The sequence below is a fragment of the Branchiostoma belcheri genome, unplaced genomic scaffold, assembly GCF_001625305.1.
Source record: "Branchiostoma belcheri isolate BF01 breed outbred unplaced genomic scaffold, Haploidv18h27 scaffold62, whole genome shotgun sequence".
Classification (NCBI taxonomy): domain Eukaryota; kingdom Metazoa; phylum Chordata; class Leptocardii; order Amphioxiformes; family Branchiostomatidae; genus Branchiostoma; species Branchiostoma belcheri.
This window is the reverse complement of record NW_017804265.1, coordinates 1,326,785-1,348,148: the sequence shown is the minus strand read 5'-3', so window position 1 is coordinate 1,348,148 and position 21,364 is coordinate 1,326,785. Positions and strand designations below refer to the sequence as shown.

General features: G+C 38.4%; 2 protein-coding genes across 7 annotated transcripts in view; one reads left to right on the top strand and one right to left on the bottom strand.

Moving 5' to 3' along the window:
• Positions 1 to 21,364, bottom strand: part of LOC109483065 (arf-GAP with SH3 domain, ANK repeat and PH domain-containing protein 1-like) — a 50,600-nt gene that overhangs the window by 12,194 nt on the left and 17,042 nt on the right. For 5 of the 6 annotated variants that reach the window (XM_019786024.1, XM_019786021.1, XM_019786023.1 and 2 more), the window contains exons 1-16: positions 13,512 to 13,569; positions 12,994 to 13,068; positions 12,792 to 12,841; positions 12,615 to 12,690; positions 12,406 to 12,459; positions 12,158 to 12,243; positions 11,785 to 11,860; positions 11,388 to 11,477; positions 10,358 to 10,479; positions 9,900 to 9,969; positions 9,453 to 9,540; positions 9,246 to 9,294; positions 8,711 to 8,883; positions 8,127 to 8,260; positions 7,771 to 7,859; positions 4,905 to 5,085 (exon numbers count right to left, since the gene is read on the bottom strand). In XM_019786024.1, the coding sequence (XP_019641583.1) occupies positions 4,905 to 5,085; positions 7,771 to 7,859; positions 8,127 to 8,260; positions 8,711 to 8,883; positions 9,246 to 9,294; positions 9,453 to 9,540; positions 9,900 to 9,969; positions 10,358 to 10,479; positions 11,388 to 11,477; positions 11,785 to 11,860; positions 12,158 to 12,243; positions 12,406 to 12,459; positions 12,615 to 12,690; positions 12,792 to 12,841; positions 12,994 to 13,068; positions 13,512 to 13,523 (1,425 nt within the window). In that variant the 5' untranslated portion in view covers positions 13,524 to 13,569. Of the gene's footprint in view, positions 1 to 4,904; positions 5,086 to 7,770; positions 7,860 to 8,126; positions 8,261 to 8,710; positions 8,884 to 9,245; positions 9,295 to 9,452; positions 9,541 to 9,899; positions 9,970 to 10,357; positions 10,480 to 11,387; positions 11,478 to 11,784; positions 11,861 to 12,157; positions 12,244 to 12,405; positions 12,460 to 12,614; positions 12,691 to 12,791; positions 12,842 to 12,993; positions 13,069 to 13,511; positions 13,574 to 16,281; positions 16,369 to 16,709; positions 16,783 to 21,364 lie in introns of those variants that run through there. The other variant, XM_019786026.1, reaches the window with a different exon arrangement.
• On the top strand, positions 610 to 4,320 carry LOC109483081 (contactin-associated protein-like 2). The gene is made up of 8 exons (XM_019786045.1): positions 610 to 706; positions 1,083 to 1,268; positions 1,675 to 1,768; positions 1,985 to 2,122; positions 2,391 to 2,528; positions 3,096 to 3,253; positions 3,456 to 3,609; positions 3,999 to 4,320. Exons 1-8 carry the CDS (start codon positions 635 to 637, stop codon positions 4,175 to 4,177), a joined length of 1,119 nt encoding a protein of 372 aa, XP_019641604.1. The 5' UTR covers positions 610 to 634; the 3' UTR covers positions 4,178 to 4,320.

Below are 21,364 nucleotides of genomic sequence, written 5' to 3'. Positions count from 1 at the left end.
CATAAGTATAAATAGTCAGCAGTGAATCAGCAGATAGTAGTACATGTGAAGCTGGACGTGCCCCTACTCTTTTTTGAAAGGTGTGGTTGGTTCTGTAACGTGCGTGGGGTGTGGCTCTCCCAAAACATGGGACCTCCATTTAACGTCCTATCCGAGGGATGTCCCCAACCGAAGCTATTAGTACTCATTTTCACCTGTCAGTGAGTGAAGTAATGTATAGTGCCTTTCCCAAGGGCACAACATCGTGGCATGTTTGGGATTCGAACCCAGAACCTCTAGATTCAGAGGTCAACAACCCAACCCTGTTTGTTTACACTCATGTACAAGTAATCAACAAGGTACAATGTACTTTGATCCATATCCTAAACAGGTCAGAAATGTGGACTTTAACCAAACATTACATGATAATGTAAGTCACAAATAGTGGAAATAATAAGGTATTTCTATGCTAATCCCTCCATTCTACACAGAAATTCCATGTACAGAAAACCAAGCATACTACTGACTGTACATATGTCAATTGTTTCTCTCTTTAGTGTTCCATAACTTTTTTTTTACATAATTTTACTCCTCTCCTTCCCCCTACATGATTTGTGAATGGTCCCTAAGTTAGTAGTTGGAAGTATCGGCCACCATGGGTGTAACTGCTGCTGCTCTGCTCTTAACACTTTTCTCTGCACTCAGTTGTGGCCACACCACACAACAGGTATGAAATGTCTGAGTTAGATGTTGAAGATACCACTTAATGTTTATCATGACCCCCCAATTTCTTTGTATACAAAGCTGGTAGGGTGAATTTGCAGTAGTACATAGTGACTTTTGTGAGAAGCTGGCACATGCCGGCCTTTTGTAGCATTTATGAGTTGGTACTGTACTAAGTTCTGGAGTTTGATGGACCATCGGCAGCCTGGGTGCCATCCTCCGTAGTTACCGCCGGCTTCCTACTGTCACTAGCTACCATGGAGTATGGAGGATGGCACCCAGGCCATAGCCTTGGAGGAGGTGATTTTTTTTGGAAAACAGGTGAAAATCAATGCATGTCAATGCCCATAAAATTCAGTGTGGCCTTATATTTTGACTAGGTGTGTCTTCAGACAAGCTACAGCGAGGATGGTCAGTGCAACTTCTCATTTGTGCTCCCCCCGCTATCCTGTCCATCAGAGCGATCAGGAGAGGAAAAAGTGACCCAGGAGCTCGATCAGATAAAACAGGGCCTCCTCGAACAAGTGGAGGAACTTAAACTGCAGAATCAGGGACTTAGCACCAAGGTATGTTTTGTCAATGTAACCAATTTAGACTAGTAACTGTCATGTTTACCTAATCGCAGAAGGAAAACGTCTTGTTTTTGCTCTGTTTCTTCTTCTTCTTCTCCAAACACATAAGGTCAAAGACCTGGATCAGATGGCACTATCACCATAACTGGTGGTGTAGCAGACAGCTGTGGTGCTGGATTACATTATGTAGCAAGGGGCAGGACAGAGTTGGAGGGGCTAGTCACCATTTACTTGTATATGGTGACTGTTATATAACTTTTTCACTTGTTGACATACCTTACAGTCGGTTTTGTAGTTGTGTCTACAATTAAAATTCTCAATTTAAGTGAATAAACCACAACTGGTCATTAATATTGAAACTGGTCATTAATATTGAATCTGGTCATAAATATTGAAACAGGTTGAAGAGTTAGCTGAAGAGCTGAGTAAACTGAAGAGGACGGGAGGGGGGCAGACTCAAGTGGACCCTTGTGCTGAAGGGCATCGCCTGCCAGGTCAGAGTCCATACTTTCTTGCATGTAAAATTTCTGCATAGTTATCAGATGTCCTGTGATATAATGTAAATTATGTTATATTTGTGGCTCTGAGAAAAATGGACATGTTTGCGGAACTGTATGTTCACACAGTGTACATGTATGTATGCTGGGCTGTTGGGTAAGGGGGCGAAGTCTGCCATCTCTGATTGCCTTGTTTGTTTCCCAAATATCCAGGTGTGTTGTCGTGTTACCAGCTCTGGAAGCTGGGGTGTCGTGAGTCAGGTCGGTATGTGATAGACCGGGATGGGCCAGGATTTGGGGAGAAGCCAGTCGAGACGGAATGTACCTTTGACAGCCAAGGAGACCTTGCAGGTACATATCAGTCTTTTTCCCCCTACCACACAATTTTTTGGAAGTCCAAAAGGAAACAAAAGTTAGACAAGTCAAGACAAGGACAATACAAATTACTCAAATAGCTCCTGTTGTTTCAGAACAAGAATTTACGTCTCCAGTGTCACTGACAAAAGGTAGTGGATGCTACCTGAAACGTCTGACCATGTCCAAAATCATATCCACTGTTTTTTGGTGTATCTTATTGCCTGAATGTCTAACCTTGTTTTCTATATGTGCCTTGTATCAGTTCTCCCCAGAACCTGCACTGATGTACTACAGAAAGGAGAGACCAGGTCTGGGACATACACCATCGACCCTGACGGACCTTACCAAAGTGTTCCACCCTTCCAAGTCTACTGTAACATGACAGCTGAAAATGGTGCAGGTATAGTAATTAAGCTGCTAGGGGGCGCAAATGTACAACACTTATTTCTGAAAGCTATCTGCCACCATGGAGTTAAAAGATCGGAAGGCCTTGTGTTTCTACCTCCATGCTGCCACCGAATCATCCTAGCATTGACAGAACAGAAAAAATCTGAAACAATGGCACTTTTGCTGCAGTATAGAAAGACACTGAATACACTAAAAACAATTATCTTACTTCCTTTACACTCAATTTACAGACTGACTTTTGAAACTTGCACCAAACAACACATTTTTTTTCCCTAAACACAAGAGGAAAACCTATGTGTACTATTCTAAGCCTACACACTGAAGTAGTTGTTTGGCTTCGAATTCTGGGGTTCGGCAGCTGGGAGACACACACACAAAATCATATACTAGTACACAGACGGACACACACACTCATGTAGACATTAGTAGTAGTACTCCAAAGTCATCCAGTTGCTTGAGTAACTGCTTTTTGGCGTATCATATTACCTGGATGTCTGACCTTCACAGATGCACTAAAATTTTAATAACAAGATTTTTCTGACCAATTTCTTGTTGTTAGGAGTGACAACCATCGGCCATGACAGCGAGGCGCGTACACACGTGCAAGGGTTTGAGCAAGCCGGCTCCTACAGACGGACCGTGACATACGACCACGCAACCATCGACCAGATCAGAGCTTTGATCGACGCTTCCGAGTCATGCAAGCAGTTCATCAAGGTAATGGCTGCTCTTTTCTGAAGTGGTAGCGTGCGTAGTCCAGTGGTTAGCGACCCTGCCTCTGGACCAAGAGGTTGGGAGTTCGAATCCCGACAAAAAGGAACTTCACTGGTACAATGTACATGCCAATGATGGTATTGTTGAAGCTAATAGCAACTTGACCTAAATGCATGTAAACTACATGTATAATTATATGTTTCAGTACGAGTGCAAGGGGTCTATTATGTATGGGCCAGACTTTAAAAATGACAACAGGATCGTGTACTACGCTTGGTGGCAGACCTGGGATTGTAGGGAGGCCTACTACTGGGGCGGGGCATCGCCTGGCAGCCAGGACTGTGACTGTATGGTGACAGGTCAGTATACTAGTATTTACTACATAGGGGATACTCAAGATCATGGTAATGGCTTCTGCCTCTGGAAATTTTTGCACCTCCATGTTTTTTTTCTTCTTGCATTTCTGTGCTTTTTCGGAGCTGACATCATGGGGTGCCATCAGCTCAGGAAAAATTACAGACATGAAAAATTAAATGCAGAGACGCAAATGTCTGCCAGGACTGGCTTGTGGTGACTTTTCCATCCAAGGCAGGACATTGAAATTACAAATTAATGTAACAGGAGAACTGTGTATAGTTATTGTAAACTTGTCTGTTAGCCAGTTGTGTCAACTACAATCAGATAAGGTTGTATTTCATGAGCAGTTTAAAGCCATGAGCACTTAAAGTCCAAGAATTTTTGCCCACAGGCACCTGTGACAACCCTGACCACCCCTGTAACTGTAACATAAATGACGACGTCTGGCGCCAGGATTCCGGGTTCCTGACACACAAGGACGATCTTCCCGTCAAACAACTACGGTTTGGGGACACCACGGAACCGGAAAATGGCTACCATACACTGGGAAAACTCATGTGCTTTGGTTAGAAACCGTTTAGGACTGCTGTTAGCAGTTTGAGAGCAAAACCAAAAGACATGAACTGTCCTTTATTCCATGAACACTAAAACTGTACTACCACTATAATGGCAACTGATTCTTACAATTTACTGCTTCCTAACAATGTGCAATTCCTGTAATTTTACTTACCTCTACATTGAGAACATAATATATCTATTGTCTGTTTATAGCCTTTTAACCTAATTCGTATTAAATTTTGTGGTATTATCTGGTCTGTGTATTTTACATTTACATTTCATCTTATGTTCCCGGGTTCGAATCCTACCCATGTCACTGATCTTCTGCTCTCGGGAAAGGTACTTAACACGACTTTCCTCACTTAAGTCAAGTGAAAATGAATAGTGTCTGTCCTGTATTTGTTTCTATGTGTGGGACACAACACCAGCAACAGCTGCCTGTGTCCCACGTGTATTGTACTCTGACAATTTCAATAAATAAAATCCCAACTTACACTTCAGGCTGTTCCTCCTAGCCTTGTTATTTAGTATCAATTATGAGGTAGTCTATTTTTTTTCTGGACCTCTGACTTCCAAATGCGTTATTTTTACTATGTATATATATTTACTTCACACTGTACTTGAAATTATGTGCCCTATGTATTTTGTCCTTATATGTTGACTCTCTAATATCAGCTTTGCTGCCTTGAGAGTCAGTGTAATGTCTTGTTGCATTTTTCAATACATAAAATCAACTTACATAGCCTGGGAGAGGAGCTGTCATATCCACCCCTTCGGCAAAGACTTGCAGAAGGGCGAAGATGTCACGCGACAAGACAGCCTGGCACAGGTCCTGAAGCATCATCTCGTTATCCGAGCACGTCTTCATCGGAAACTTGTGTTGGACGTACTTTTCATGGATAAACTCCTTCCTCTCTTCCCTGGGGGAACCAACATAAAAATTCATTCAAGGTGCTAAGCAAACTCCACACAAACGGGTGTTATAGTTCTCTCCCCCAACTACTTTTTCTGAAAGCCACCAAAGTGGTTACTGTAAAAGTGTAACATGTATTTTCAAATACATGTAGTCAAAAGTGTCCTTTTTTGCAAATAGTCAGCTTGCTGTAGCTTAAGAGCAGGATAGATAGAAAGCATGAGAATTTGAGGGAGTTTCAGTCAAAAATCAAGTAGAATATCTATCAAAGGTGAAAAAGAAAGGAACTATTTTACAGTGAAAATTGTTAACACAGCTTGTCTGGTACAAAAGTACATGTATAATGTACTAGACTAAGTATAGTATTTAGTCACAGTAAAGATGTACCAAGTTTGGTTAATGTCTGAAAACAGCTAAAATTTAGCACCATCATCAGAGAAGTATCATATCTCTCTTGAAATTCACACAATTTGCTTATAATTGCTTACTTAATATCTGTCTGAAATTTTTATATCATCTGCAGTTTTTAAGCTGTAGAGAGCACTTTTCAATGTAGCTACTTGAAGTACAAAGTTGGAATGATAGAATTTGAAAGGATAGCTTGATACATAGTGGCCCATTCAGACTCAAGTAGTTGGGGCAGAGAGCAAGTCAAGAATTAGTCAAAGACAGAAATAAGGGGATAAATAAAAAATAATTAGTACAGTTACTGTAACAGTAGTATTCACAGGCACATGGGGACCATTCATGAAGCATGCTGACTGCAGTTAACGAAATCTGAATGTTCAAATACCCTGGTACAAAATTATAATGTCATTTATGTCAAATACTTGAAAATTTGTAATTGTAACAGGGTAAATGAAGCAAAAGGCAGCAATATACTACACAGATTATCTTGTATATTACATGTTTTGTCTTGTACATTTGTGTAAACAGTATACTATACTTCCTTTGTTTGAACCTTAATTGTATATTCTGCATTGAGATTCTGCATTTTAAATGGCAAATATTTCTGTGCAAAAGCTGCTTGTCATATGGTACGTAGTAGCTGCTAAGTTATACAGTTTCTGAGATCTGAATTTCATTTTCTTGTGTAGTGTAGTACTGCCTTTGATAACATAGAAGAAATATTCTGTAAAACACAATATGGTTTAATGGTACACATAATACAATGTACATGTACAATACAAATAGGTTGCAAAAAGTCAGTCACATGCATGCATTATGTATCAGTTGCACTGGCTTGCACATCCACAACTATATACACCTAGAATGCAAAACGAAATAAAAAAAGAAAAGACATCAATCATTTTTCGGGCTTCAAGCACGGAAACGTTGTAATATACCCCTCGGACGCGTCAGTTTCCGACGGCCATTGCTGAATAACCGAGCACAAATCGTGCAGGGACATCTCTGTGGCAAATTTGTGGTGGACGTATTTGTCCTGGATAAATTCTCGCCGCTCCTCCCTGCATTGGGGACCAGTGGGTTAGTAGGCAGCACTACTGCAGCAGCAACCTTACCACCCCTGCTACATGACATGGTACAGGCCAGGTGAGTGGGCGGGTCGTGCCATTCATCAAACACGGGGGTTTCAACATGAATTATGATTTTAAACACAACTACAGCACAACCTTAACACCCCCGCTACATGACATGGTACAGGCCAGGTGAGTAGGTGGGTCATGCCATTGATCACACACGGGGGGTTCCAACATGGATATTATGAATGAAAAACAACTAAATTGTTATAAAAACTTCAAATGAAATAAATCAAACAAAATAAAATCTACCAAAAAAACAACTCAAATTGTGATATGAAATACAAACCAACATAGGAAAAGGGTAGGTTGGGTTATGAGCTTAAACATAACCATCAACCTTCCCTTACCTATGAACAAAATGTAATGAGCGAAATAGAAAGATATGCTCTCAAAGCAGTTAAAGATGAACACAAACAGGTGAAAACAAAAACAGCATAATTAATACCACAATGTTTGAACAACGTCACAAAATTTGTCACTTTGATTGAAGATTTTGCTTTCATTGGCATTACATGGTAACAGTGATGTAATAAAAAATAAGTTTTGTTGACAGGTTAAATCACAAAAATTCAGTGAGTTCTTCTTGAAATCTTAAGATTGAATGCTAATGAATCACTGAAATGCTGAATAAGTCACAACAACAATTTTGGCTGGAAAACACAGAAGTATACAAACATGTATTAACAAAGGCAAACAATGAAACAAGTGTAATGACATGCTTACACATATACTTTGTTAGATCACATTTCTACCACAGAATACATGTATTACATTCTGTATGGGATGTAAGGTACACAAATGTCATGTACATGTACTACAGGCAGTTAAGAAATGACTCCCCAAATCTCTAACCGTGCTACATGTACAATGTTAATGCTATCTAAGAAAAAAGAATATGCAATGCAATACCTGAATGTTTTTTTGACTCTGTTTGTATCATGCAACTGTGCTACAATAACATGCATTTGTTTGATTGCACAATGCAGTTTTTGAGAAAGTTGTCTATTTTGCTCACAAAACTGCCACTGGTACCTGTACGTTATTATCCTACCAAACAGGCATACTATTTCATGACAACGGGATTCATATCTTACTGATGACTAGTATCTTTTTAATCCTGGAATATTGGATAATGTACATGAACTTACATGGTGCTGTTTGCAGTTGGTTTCTGGGAAGGGTCCAGACGAGATTCCATGATGTCATTGAATCCCATGTTCCCCACAGTTCTGGCAAGCTAGTGTAAAGAGACACATACATTTGTAAATGTAGTAAGTCTTTCTTTATTCTTTATTTCAGGCATCCATGGCCCATAAAAAAAACAAAAAAACATACAAATACATTGAGAGCAATGAGATGTAAACAATGTCTTTTTAACATAAGGACAGCAAAAAGTGAATTTATGTATTATGGTGTTGTATCTACCATTGAAGTACAGTTAAACTTTTTTGAAAAGCCCAAAAGATTTCTTTACCTGTTATGAAATACATTATCAGTCACTCACCAGTAGTTCTGAAGTGTTTAAGACGTCCAGTTCTAAAGACTGTGTTCTGGAGATGTGAACTCCCAAAGCCCGATGGACTCCAGAACATTCTATACACAGCAGGACACCCAGGTTGGTGGACAGCCACGTGGGATCTGGAAAAATACCATTGTTACAAAAAGCACTGTATGGGTATTAAGGACTATGTATGTGAGGACCACAGTGATATCCCATTTTGGGGTGGTCAGAGGGTATTCAAGAAGAAGAAACACTTAATATTTGAGGAGCACTACATGGAATTTTAAGGTGGATATGGAACAGTCTATTCTGGAATGAGAGTACAGACAAAAATATGCTGTATTTGCTTCTGAGCAAATATCTGCCTTTCTATTTTGCAGTGTGTTTTCCCTGTCCTTGGTGCTGAAACTGTTTCGAACTTGTTGTCAGCAACATTTGCACTAAAATGTATGTCTGGTCTTAATAACCCAAAACTTGCATTTACTGAACAAAGCTAGTGTGTTACTGAAGAAAGCTAGTGCTAGGCCTTCCTTCTGCGAAGGTTAACATGAAAACAAACAGTTACTGACAAGAGTTATCCGCCATACCTGGAGCGTTGCAGTCACAACACTGCCCGTTGCCCGGCATTCTCTTCACCTCGGAGATGATGTTCTGTCTGAGTTCTGCCACACTGTTCTCCTCGGAAGACTGGCTGGTTTTGTTCTCCCCAAACGCATTGTTCAGGGCCTCCTCCTTACTGTTTGATAACACTGACATCCATCTGAAAACAACAAATACAATCACTAATCTTTCTATCGTAAAGCCTTCTACAACTATAGTCAAACCTGCCAAAGCTGGTCAGCCGGCCTAACTGCAACCGTTACTGTATTTCTAGTCTGAATCAGGTTTTGAATCATATTCTCAAAATAAGAACAGTTAGGATACAGTCATATCATCTTAATAATACCCTGGGCTTCCTTATCACCAATGGTTTATGATGACACTGTTTCTGTTCAAATATCGCTGTCCTTGGTGCTGAAGACAGGTCTAAGCATTGGATACAGTTCAAACAAAATGTGTGATTTAAGTCTCAATATGTGCTTTTCATTAAAAAAAAACAGCTGATTAGAAGATCATACTCACTGCAGCATATCATCTTCATCCTCTGCCTGGAAGTGGTACGTTCTGTTGTCTGGAGAAGTAAGAAAGCAGAACATGGAGTGACAAATTTTAAACAAGTTTACACTAAGTTTTACTACCAATAACAACAAAAAGTGATAAGTGATACTTCTGACAATCAGATCAGAACTGTTTAGTATGACACTGTAAAATGACTGTAAAAAGACTTACAGGAAATGAGGTCAAAGCACTTTTTGTCCTCTGGGACAAGTTTGACCTGGCAAGTCAGGAGGTTCAGCTTGGCTGGGGGCTTGGTGGACTGGAACAAAGGAGCAAAGAATCAGCTTAAAATCAACTCATATTCTAGATTTCTGGCCAGCACTCGTAGATTCAAAAACAGAATCAAATAAAATAACAGTTTTAGTGAATGCATTTCAGCACCAGGAACATGCTTTGAATCAGATTCTAAAAGTTAGAACAGTCTAGAATGACTCCAGATACAGTCATATCAACTAATATTAGTAATAATTCCCTGGGGCTTATGATGACACTGTTTCTGATCAAATATTCCTGTCCTTGGTGCTGAAGGCAGGTCTAAGTGTTGGATACAGTTTGTACAACATAGCATTCCTACTAACAGGGCTATGCCTATCTCTCTCTTGCTGAATATATACTTACAGTGGAATGAGCGATAGTAAGGTATCCATTCTTAATGGTGCATCTTCTCTTCTGCCACACTTTTCTTAGTCTGAAAAACAGAGTACCAAGTCATTACACACTCTAAGTAACTTAAAATAGTAAAGCAGCTGCTGTATTTGAAAACTTCTTTGAAATTTTGCTTGATATTTTCATGTGATTGAAGTTTTATGAATGTAAGTGTTGTGTTATGTGCTTTTGTGATCAATATATATACACTGTGTTTTCACGAATCTAGGAGGAATAGATTATATTTGGTTTGTTTGTTTATTAAAGAATCACCATTTTCATGTCTAATCTACTGGATTTCCAATAAAACACGAAAATCTTTTCATTATGTTCTTACCCATCCCTTCTCTTCTACAGAAAGCCAGTCATCTTTGACTTAATTTGAAAACTCCTTTATGACTAAAAGAAAAACCACTTTATCTTGTCCTTACCCGTCGCTTTTCTTCTGCAGAAAGCCAGTTTTCTCGCAGCCGTGCGCCTTGTTGCCTTGCATCTGATGCAGCTGGTATCCCGGCGTCTGGTTCAGCGACTGCGAGCTACTGGTGGTGCTCGTCTGCAAAAAGGAGTGCGAGTAGTCCACTAGGTGCTGAGAGAGCCTTCTCTTGGAGGAGGCGAAATGCTGTTTGCTAATTCTGCTGAGGGTGTGGGAACGGGACAGCGGCGGAGACTGGTGGAGGGAGAGTCCATTCCGCCAAGGGGGGTGTGCGGTTTCACGGAGGTGCAAGCGAGGGTGAGAGAGAGGAACAAAGAGAAAGGGAAAAAAAAATTTTGAACCAAAGAAATAATAAAGTTTGGAAATCAAAGCAGAAAAGTAACCATAATGATAAGAAGGCAAACAAGAAATCGCAAATAATAGGGAAATGATGAAAGTATTTCAGGGTTAGAAAAAGAAAGCATTTTTGAAACACAGTTCAAGTAAGGAAAAAGGGATTTTACATGTACGGTCGATGTGAATGACAGAATTAAGTGTAAAGTTAGAATATTTAGAAGACATGAGATGGACAGGGTGAAAAGGACAAAAAATGGAAGAAGAGAAAAGAGTTCCACATTAGATATGAGCAAGAGAATTGCAGACAGAACAGAAAAGAAACTCTTGAAACAAAAGATGCACAGAACAGAAGACAAGCAGAGGAACTAAGCAGCAAAGCAAATAGAACAAGAGAAAGCCTAGAAAGGGAGCAAGCAGCCTAACTGTTACAATCTTACCTTTCTGACTATCATTGCATCAGCCACCATGCAAATTACCAACGAAAGAGCAACCATTTCAAGAATTTGTGAATTCAAACCTTTATGCATGTGTTAGCATAAAAGCAAGCTGTGCTTTTTTCTATAAATCTTTGACAATACAATTTTTGACTTAATATTAACGTAGGACAAATGGTTCTTCACGTTATGTCAACACAGTGGCTCAAAGCATGCATATTTGAATGCTGCTTTTTGAAGAAGTAAACAACTCCTAACCTCTTTCTCCTTGTCAATCTGCATGGAGGATCTCAGCTGGTTACGAAGTTCCACTAGCTGTTTCTTCTCTTCATCCTGTGATCTTTTAATCTGAAAAACAAACAAAGTAGAACATTTTTTTAAGGCTCTCGTGTGCAAATGTGCTGATGTTGGCACATTGGCGCACCAAATCCATAGCGTGTTTTTGGTTTAGACATATTAGCCTGAAAGAGGCTCGGTGGGTGTCACTCTACCGTCAAGGAAGTTGTGCAAAGTGCCTTTCCCAAGGGCACAACGTTGGGGCATGGTGAGTATCGAATCCGGGACCTAACCATTGAGCCACCGAAACCACAACGGCAACAACAGTCATTGCAGAAAACATCCTACAAATGTATTTGCAAGGGATCTGACCACTTACTCTCTGTAGTTCTGTGCTGAGTTTGTCCACGTATGACTTGAACTGTTCTACTGTTTTCATCCCATCTGCAAAGTAACTGAAAGCAAGACAGAAAGATTTGTTCAGACAACACTTTTAGACAGTATACCAGTGAGACTTGTCACATGGCTTCTCAGAAGTGTGATGTCAACACTGGGTCAAAGGTATCTGGTAGAAGCCATGTGACAAGTCTCACTAGGTCAGTCTATTGAAGAAGATCAGAGTGACTGGTCAAAAGCTCTAGGTAAGAACAATCTCTTGTGTAACAGTTGTAATTACCAACACAGATGAACTTTCATATTATATTTTATGATAAGCAAGGCAAAAGGAAAATTATGACTCCCTGTCCACATACTTGTTCTGTGCATGATAGTACTCCACAAGATGCTGAAGCAGGTCTGCTCCTTTCTTGGTCTTGATCTCGTTCACTTTTATCAAGTACTGAAAAAGAGAAAAATGTATAACATTTCAAACTTTGATATTTCCTACAACACAACCTTTGTTAGAGAAGACGAAACTACAAGAAAATTTAGCAAAAGCAGGGAGGTAAAAAACCATAGAACTTTCTTCAAAAAGGTTTGGCTAAAAAGGTACTATATTTACCTCACACATCTGCAGCTGAAACATTCTTCTTTCCTTCTCCATCTCTTCTGCCACCTACAAACATATATAACAGTCAAACTTGTATTTGTGAGCTCCCTGCAACTATTTTACCTATTACAAGCAGGAATGGTTTAATCCAACCTATCATCAATAGACAATCTGGACTGTACCATTTCATAAAAAGGTGAAGAAGAATAATTACCACTCACCTCTGCACCAGAGACTTCAGTTCTTATTAGTCCTGCATCCTTTGCAAGTTGCTTCTTTTCTTTCTCTATCTTGGAACTACACAAATAAAGACACACAATGTAAAATTTGCAATTCCTGAGGCTCAAATTGTAAAGAAAAAAGAAGGACTTATGAACATGATCGTGTTGAAAACTTACTATTTGGCATCATATTCTTTGGAAGCCTTGTCAAATGGTTTCTTCAAGTCCTAGATGAAAGATGAAAATGACTTGTGAGCATTTTTAATACATGTACCTCATTATTAATAACAATTTACAAAACATTGAATTTACATCAACATTTTTGCAATTAACTATAATGATGCCTTGAAAATGAAAGGCCACCGATGTTAGTACTTACCCCTTTGATTCCTTTTAGGTCGCCCTTCAATAAGGAGTCCAGTGGGAACATCACTATGTTGTTCAGGTTTTGTACCTGTGTGCACACAAAAAAGTAAAAGATATTTCGTAAAAATTTTGATAGATGTTAGTTTTGAATTTACAATTTTTATGTTGTTTCAGTATCCCTAAAAGAGTGCATCAATGCTTTATACAGTGATAACAGTACAGGTTGCTGCATTGCTTTTACAGATAAGGGTGGAGTACTGCAAATCGACAACAGGAGGAGCTGCTACAATGGCTGCAAAATGCAAGACTCTCATCATCATCATCCTTTGTCTTTATGGAGTACAATCTACAAAAGAAGTAGCAGCTACAATGGATTACCGTAAAAAATACCTTTTGTGATACTTCAATATTGAGTAATTGGAGAAAACATCAATTTTCCAGTGAATTTCTCATTATACATTATATGCAAGTGAAAGAAGACATCCAAGTCATTCATGTAGACTATGAAGAGAATAATTTCTTCATTCTCACCAAGCTTTTCATGAGCGCTGTCAGCTCTCTGGTGAAAACGGAAAACTTCAGAAATGCAGCTCCTGTAGGGTGAAAGGTCAAACAAAATCATTCCTACTGTAATGTGAAAAAAATTCATCTGTATGCATGTATTCACAATTTTTTTGTATCCATGGCACCAGTAATTCACTAGTTAAAACTATATTTTATCTGCAACTAGCTTTGTAAACCATTACTTTAAAGTTTGGTAGGAAACTTTTCAACATAAGATATGGGTGTCAGCAATGCAAAAGGCTTTGATAGACCTATGTAATTTGAATTCAATCTAGGACAAACTTCAAAATCCAATGAAACTACTGTATATATATAAGTTGTAATGGTTCAGAGTTTCCATTAATAAATGTAGATATTATCAAGTATGTCTGTATTATTATAATAAAACATATAAAACCATAAAAGTTAGGAAAGACTCCTACTGTGAAAAACATGTCAACAACACAATCTATTATAAGAACATTCATGCAGTAAGCTACATGTGAAAGCAAAACAAACATTATTGTTTCTAACTACTGTTTTTTTATATTTCCCAACAACCTGTTAGAAAGTAAACAAACTGAAAAGTTATACAACATTGTAGTGTTAATTGAGAAACCATCACTAATGACAGAAAATGTTACACACTGTAAACATGGTTAAAACAACACATTCTACACTCTATTGCATAACAAGTCAACAGTTTTAATAATTTCTTAGTAAAGATATCTTTTCACAGAACCCATTGCATGCTGGGACATGCAAGGCACACTGGGTAATTCAAATCTGGTGAACAAAATCATTACCATGACAACATCTGACCAGATCAGTCACAGTACACATGCTTTTGTCATAGTATCAATGATGTTGTTTGCCACCTATATTACCCATACTGCCTCAGTCTTCCCAGCATGCAATGGGATCTGTCAAACTGGTCATTTAATGGCGTTGTGCTACCATAATTTTATGGTACAAGAAACTCGAAACCCTATACTTCAAAACTGAACCAGTTGCATGCCCTTTATTAAAACATAGCTTTGCATGTATATGGTAAATACATCAGCCGTATAAACCCAAAATATTTCACAGCCAAACTGGAGTTCACAGCCTTTTTATCACATCTATGAAGTAATTAAAGAGAGAACACCGTTATCACTACTTCCCTATGATGGCACGTTGATCTAGACGTCCAAGGAAGCCATGAATAGTTAGAGAAAGAGAGAGAGAAAGGAGTTACACATACTACATCTAAGAAATCTAGAGACAGCACCACTAAACTCAGCTTAACTGCTCTACTGTGGTTGCAATTCCACCCTTGCTTGTGTGACATGCCAGAAGTCTTATAACAGTTTGAACAAGGAACAAAAATCCTCTATAAAGCCATTTAATTGGCATGTTTACTGTACAATTTATGTGAAATCAAAATATACTTCTATCATTTGAATAATGAAGCCAAAGCTTCAAAATTGCTGTTGAAATGTAAAATTGCTGGGGTTTCGGGATCATTCACACATTTTGTGAGTTTGTTATTTGGATATCTTTTAAGTTATACATGTACATGTATATCCTTTAAAAGAAAACGCTTTATTTCTAAAAAGCTTTCTTTCTTGCAAAAAAATGCTATGGGTTCAAGTTTGCATGATTAATTTTAGTACTGCTTTAGTTAGTTTGCCAACTGTATTTCCAACGAGCTTCATTCTTTTTAGTTAAACTGAAACAAGCTTAATTCTTACTTGCAAAAATGCTTCTACTGGGTTCAAGTTTGTATGAATTTTAGTACATTAGTACTGCTGACATGCCGCACAGGTCAAAGATAAAAGGCCACGACACATACATGTTAGGGTAATGGAAGCATGGTATTTTCCCAAATATGCAAATGAGTTCTTATTTGCATATTTGGGAACAATACCATGCTCCTGTTACCCATGTTAGTAGTGGTGTAGTAACAGTAGTGGTGAGTGCTGAGAGATTTCTACACTGATGTCCAGTCGACAACCACATACCTACATACTCTGCGGTATCTTTAACAAGCAACCGCCACCAGCCAAGAAAACAAGAGAGCATCAGAATACATCAGTCACAGCATTCCAACATACATAGGTGTCCAGTGTGTGTTCATGTGTATATGTGCAGGGGTTTGATACAGTATGCCAAAAAAAAAACAACAGTTACTGAAGCAACTGGATATGATTTTGGAAACGGTCAGAAGTTTCAGGTAGCATCCACTACCTTTCCTCAATGACACAGTGATTTTATTACCTTGATGTCTAACCTTCACCGATGTTTGATACAGTGTTTAAAAGAATACAGTTTTTTGTACAATGGAACTTGCATCACTGACAGCAACCTTATAATGTTATCATGTCACAAAGTTAAGCCTGGGTGCCAGACTGTTGTCAGTGCCAGAACACAGGCCAGCCCCTCTAACTGTATGTACTGAGGTGCCCTGTATACTGGCCTTGACAACAGTCTGGCACCCAGGCTAAACTGTCAATGGGAAAAAAGTGTGTATGGTTAGCAAATAATAACAATCTCTGGCAAACTTTTACAATAATTCAAATTTATCAACAAAACTACATCACATAGTCATTAGTTTTTTCAAAGGACAAATACTACATTTGTACGTGTACATATAAGTGTTTTGTGGCTCCACGCACTATGGAAGAATACAATTCACGTTACCTTCAAGAAAAAAAGTGGTTGAACAACAGTTATGCTAGCTAGAACAAAGAAAGCCCTGTCCTGCTGGTATACATACCTATATCAGGATCATGGTCCCGGGACAGAGCGTTGTTTCCCAACTTTTCCATGTTCTCACTGAACATGGTCTCATTGGCAACATGGCCTGGAAATACACAAAATATACGAGACAATCAGACATGACAGGTAGTTGACCTTAAATGTAAATGAAAGATGCTGTATATTTTTTGGCATCAATGAAGCTGTTTTTGGACTTCCCAAAAGTTGTCTTCTCTAATTTGCATATCAATCAATAGCTCATGCTTATAAACCTGCAAGATTGTAGTATGGAGGCTTGTGTATTTGCAGAAAGTATTTCCAAATTGCAGAACAAAATTTTGACTCTTCTGCAATATTGCAGAGCACTGAAAAAAAGTATTTCGACCACTGATTCAGTCAAGCAACAAAAGGTGGACAACTAAGTCAGATAAAATTGAGAAAGCTTACTTGTTCCAGAGGTGACCATGGCCTTGACTGACTTCTTCATCTTGCTGAGACCGCTTCTGTCCAAGTCCAAGGTCTGTGGAGACATCAAACAGAGAGGAAACTGTAAATTGGAGTTTATAATTGCAAACAGAGGGGGGAAAATACACAAACATATGGGCAAGTGGGGAAAGTTACACCTTAAATTTTGTTCTTAAATTGTTCTTTTTGACTCGACGTATGGTAATGGAATTGAGACTTTTGAGTTACTTTGTTAACTAAACTTTCATTTACTATGTGTTACAGTTTCTTTATGTTTAGATTGATATTATGAATAAGTATTAATGAATTGGTTTCTGGTATGAGTTTGTTTCTGTTCTTGTAAAACCTGTGCCATGCAAGTCTGTGTATTGTACTTGTTTTTTTTTAAAAATCTAATAAAAATAACGTGGAAAAAAAAACAGAGAGGAAACTACATTAGAATGGCATTACTCAGATTGGATTCAACATAGGATCAATCGCAATAGATTTAGTCCATGGAAGGCTGCAGGTAGAAATTCTGCCAGTCTTTCAGAAATTGAGGTGACATTTTCAAACCAGGGCCCAGCCGGGAGGTCTTATGGAGTGAAAGGTATGATATAAAAGACAACATAGTAAGCACAAAAAAGTTGAAAAATTAATAATGGAAACTATTTGCATATATTATATGGATATAAATTGTTGATTTTTCGTTAATCAAAACAGCCCGGCTGGACCCGGTTTGGAAATGTGACCTCAGCATAACGGGTGGACAAAAGTAGTTTTTTCAGCTCTAAATACCTGATACACAAATATATGTATCTAAGACTACATGTACAAGTATATTCTCTACTAGCATATCATAATATATCATGACTTAAAATTGGTACTTTGAATATAGTGTGACTTTATTTTTTGGGGTGTTTAACAGCAATATTACATTACAATTTACATCAAAATATATTAGATGTGTCACTGCTGAGATACTAGTAGCCATAGATAATTTCTTTGGTTATAGAGTTAGGCAGCAAGGAGAAGGTAAATTCCAAATCCTGCTAAAACCTTCAACAATAAATGTCATTACAATAATAATATTATAATTACGACGTCCTAGAATTTTCCATCTACACAACAGCCAGCACAGGTCAATACATTTCATTAAGGTAGCGATGGCCGTTCTAGCAACATTACGTCAAACAGTCTCCAGGGGCTGTTTTCTATTGGACATCAGATTCTATCAGTATACCAGCTACTGTGCATGTAAGGCCACACCAATTTAATTTGTTGGTTCTCTGATTTGTTTCAGAAAAAATATGAAGCGACAGGGCAAAAAACCCCCAAAAAACAACAGGTCTAGGCATCCTATTATAGCCCCAAAATACTACAATAGGAGCCATGAAGTCAACAAAAAAGGCTGGGTTAATATAAAAAAAACAACAATTTTTGAACTTTTAATCAAACCACTGCATGGATAGATGGAAAAACTGTAACAAGTAGGAAGAAAATCACTTTCCTCAAAATATTAGCATTTTTATCTCTTTTTAGTTATTTTTCTACTGTCCCAAAAATTTAAAAAAGGGTCTTTTCAGTTGTCTCGGCCTATATTTTCGTGGACAGTGGCCATCGGGACACCGTTAATTTCGAGTCCTGATTATGAGCAATTGACTGTGCCATAATGAAAGAAACGACCATGTCCCTGATCATAATGATTTGGGCATATCTTGGAAGAACAGCACCCAATGATTGACTGTCTTAAATGACCCAAGAAACCCCCAAGGGGTACTTAGAGACAATCATCATATCGATCACCTTGTACCTGTAATTTCAATCTCCGATTGATTGTTTTATCATTACAATAGAGCCACGAGATGTAATTATTGTATTGACTTGAGCAGATTTATATGCAAAAGGCTGTAACATCAATTCTTATAATTCTATTGGGTATCCTAGTAAGACCGCCACAGGTGAATTTAACGAAATCTACTTCATGCAGCTTGAGTTATCCATAAGGTGAACACTTGAGAAGATATCCAGGCATTCAAGACGTTCTTGAGATGAGAAGACCTCAATCAGTATTCTAGTCAGAATGCAATTTCTTTCGTAGCATGCGTAGTCCAATGGTTAGTGACCCTGCCTCTGGACCAAGAGGTGGGGAGTTTGAATCCCGGCGCTTGTCGCTACCCCAACATGTACGCTACTGTAAAGGGTCGCAATCCTTAGGACAGGATGTTAAGCCATGGTCCAATATTCATTGTGATTGTTGAAAAGAGCTAGGGGAATTTTCCAGGTACAGTAAAGCTGTAAATACTGTACACAGCATCTTCTTTGTCATGACCAGTGGGAGAAACGCTCTTTAGTGAGCTAAAACTGGATTGAGATCACTCTTCTTTTTTCTGTCCTGTCAATTTTATTTGACATAACACATCATGACGTAATTATTGAGCACTAAAAGCACAAGGCGTGCTCCACCAGGAAAATTTTGAAATCCAGTGACCCTCTGAAAAGCTATTTCCTGCATTTTGAGGGGAAAATTTTGCAGTTTAGTTTAACTTTAATCATCACAAATTAATGACTGTCCTCTTTCCATATCTTTAAACATTGATTTTTGTCCTTCAAAGATGACGGATTGGGCCAAATTTTTGTCCATTAAAAGTACAAAAAAATCACAGAAAGACATGTGCTGGCAAAGCCTAAACCTCTAGCCAAGAATCGTGTGTTTTTTCATACCCCGAGTTCCTCCCCTTTCCTCAGGAAATGGTTGTCTGTGTTTTTTTCCATAACCCATGTTACACCCTTTCCTTTTTGTCTGTGGTAGTCCAGATAGACAGGAATAACTATACTGGCACAGAGTCAGGAATTAAATTCATAGTGATCTCTTTTTTGTGAACTTGGATGAAAGCTTAACTTTACCATTATGGATTCTACCAACACAGATTGAGCTTTTATTTGAAAATTAGAGTCTACTGGGATCTGAATTCAATCCAACATGTAATGGAAACATTAGAATGACAGAATAACCTTCTCTTCTTAAGATAGAACCAGCAAAAATCAATAAAGCTTCAAAGAGTAGTGATGAGGCCACACCAATTTAATTTCTTGGTTAACGGATTTTTCTGGAAAAATAATGGAGCAGGCGGGCGAAAAAAAATAAAAAATAAAAACAGGCCTAGGCATCCTATTATGGCCCAAAATGGTACGATAGGAGCCATGAAGTCAACACACCATGCTCGTTCAAAATTAAATCAGTGAATTTTGAACTTTTAATGATACCATTGCATTGAAAGATGGAATAACTGTAACAACTAGGATGAAAAGGACTGTTTTCAACTGTTCATGGCAAAATATGAGCATTTTGCAGTTGATTCTAAATTTTTATTTTTATTTGCAAATCAGTCAAAAATGAAGCCGCGAATCCGTTAACCAAGAAATTAAATTGGTGTGGCCTGAGGTTCTAGCGATCATACAGGGCCAGATGAAAGAAAGATGGAAAATTTATAAGGAAGTCATTTCAATTCCCTGGTCTGAATTTGGGTCTTGGTTGATATAATCATGGTTTGTCTTTTTTTTCTATTGAACAGTTGATCTAATTTTGTAGGAGAAAATCAAAATTAATTCAACTTTTTATAAAAAAGAACTAATTGCTAATTATGAATTAGGAAGAAAATTGTATACTAGCTCCTTGTTAAAAAACTCACTTTACATGCATCGTAATTGGGAATTATGGGGGGAAAAAGCTCTATTGGGAAAATTTTGAAATCTTGACCCTATGAAAACTTATTGCCTGTATTTTGAGGAGCAAATTTTGCTGCTGGACTGAACTTAGTTTTTTGACATCTCGTTTCATATTTCTGATTTTTGTTTGTAAAAGATGACCAATTCAGCCAAATTTTGTCCGTCACAAGTGCCGAAATTCTGTCAGATGACAGAAAGAAGAAGGCCTGCAAGCTGTTTTTTGCAAGGCGTAATCAGGCCACTTTAGACTTCGTAATTCGTAGGCAGCCTCCGCAAAAATCAACGTAATTCGTAATTGGACAATAGCCGCAAATCGTAAAGTCGTAATCAGCTCTGAGACTTTCATGTAATTCGTAATCGGCGGCGAAAATTTTGCGTACATTTTGTAATTCGTAATCACTACCCCCCCTTGCAGGCCCTCCTAGAACACTGCCTGAACATCACTTGAACCAGCCCTGTGCCTATTTTGACAGGACCAGTCTGAGGGAATGATATTGTACAACCCCTGCACAGACACAACATGCCACGCTCTGGTTACATGTGGTTTAACCAGGGCTCCTGCTGTACTCTCAGTTAACCCTGGGTCAGGGCACAGTGTGGTGCTAAGTAACTAATGTAACAGTGTCCTATACATGTAGGTCCAGGGCTCAAAATACATGTTTGTGTTACACTGAGTGCATTATGTACTTTTTATCTCGGCCGCCTGAGCGGCCGAGATATTGTGCCCCAAAATAGGTACGTTGGATAAATAAATCTTGATTTCGACCGTGAAAACCAATTGAAAACCAATGAAACCAATTACTCTGCATGTATACTTTACTTTGTGGCGTCGACCTACCGGATGATAGTGTCGTTATTCTTATACAACGAAGTTGCTAAAAAAAAGAGGAAATGCTGTTTACCACAAAACCATTGTTTTATATCATAGT

Excerpts from the sequence above, each read along its gene's own strand:
- LOC109483081 (XM_019786045.1), top strand. The coding sequence starts at position 635 with ATGGGTGTAACTGCTGCTGCTCTGCTCTTAACACTTTTCTCTGCACTC. Across the intron at positions 1,769-1,984 it reads TGAAGGGCATCGCCTGCCAG|GTGTGTTGTCGTGTTACCAG; the intron begins GTCAGAGTCCAT and ends CCAAATATCCAG. Across the intron at positions 2,123-2,390 it reads CAGCCAAGGAGACCTTGCAG|TTCTCCCCAGAACCTGCACT; the intron begins GTACATATCAGT and ends GCCTTGTATCAG.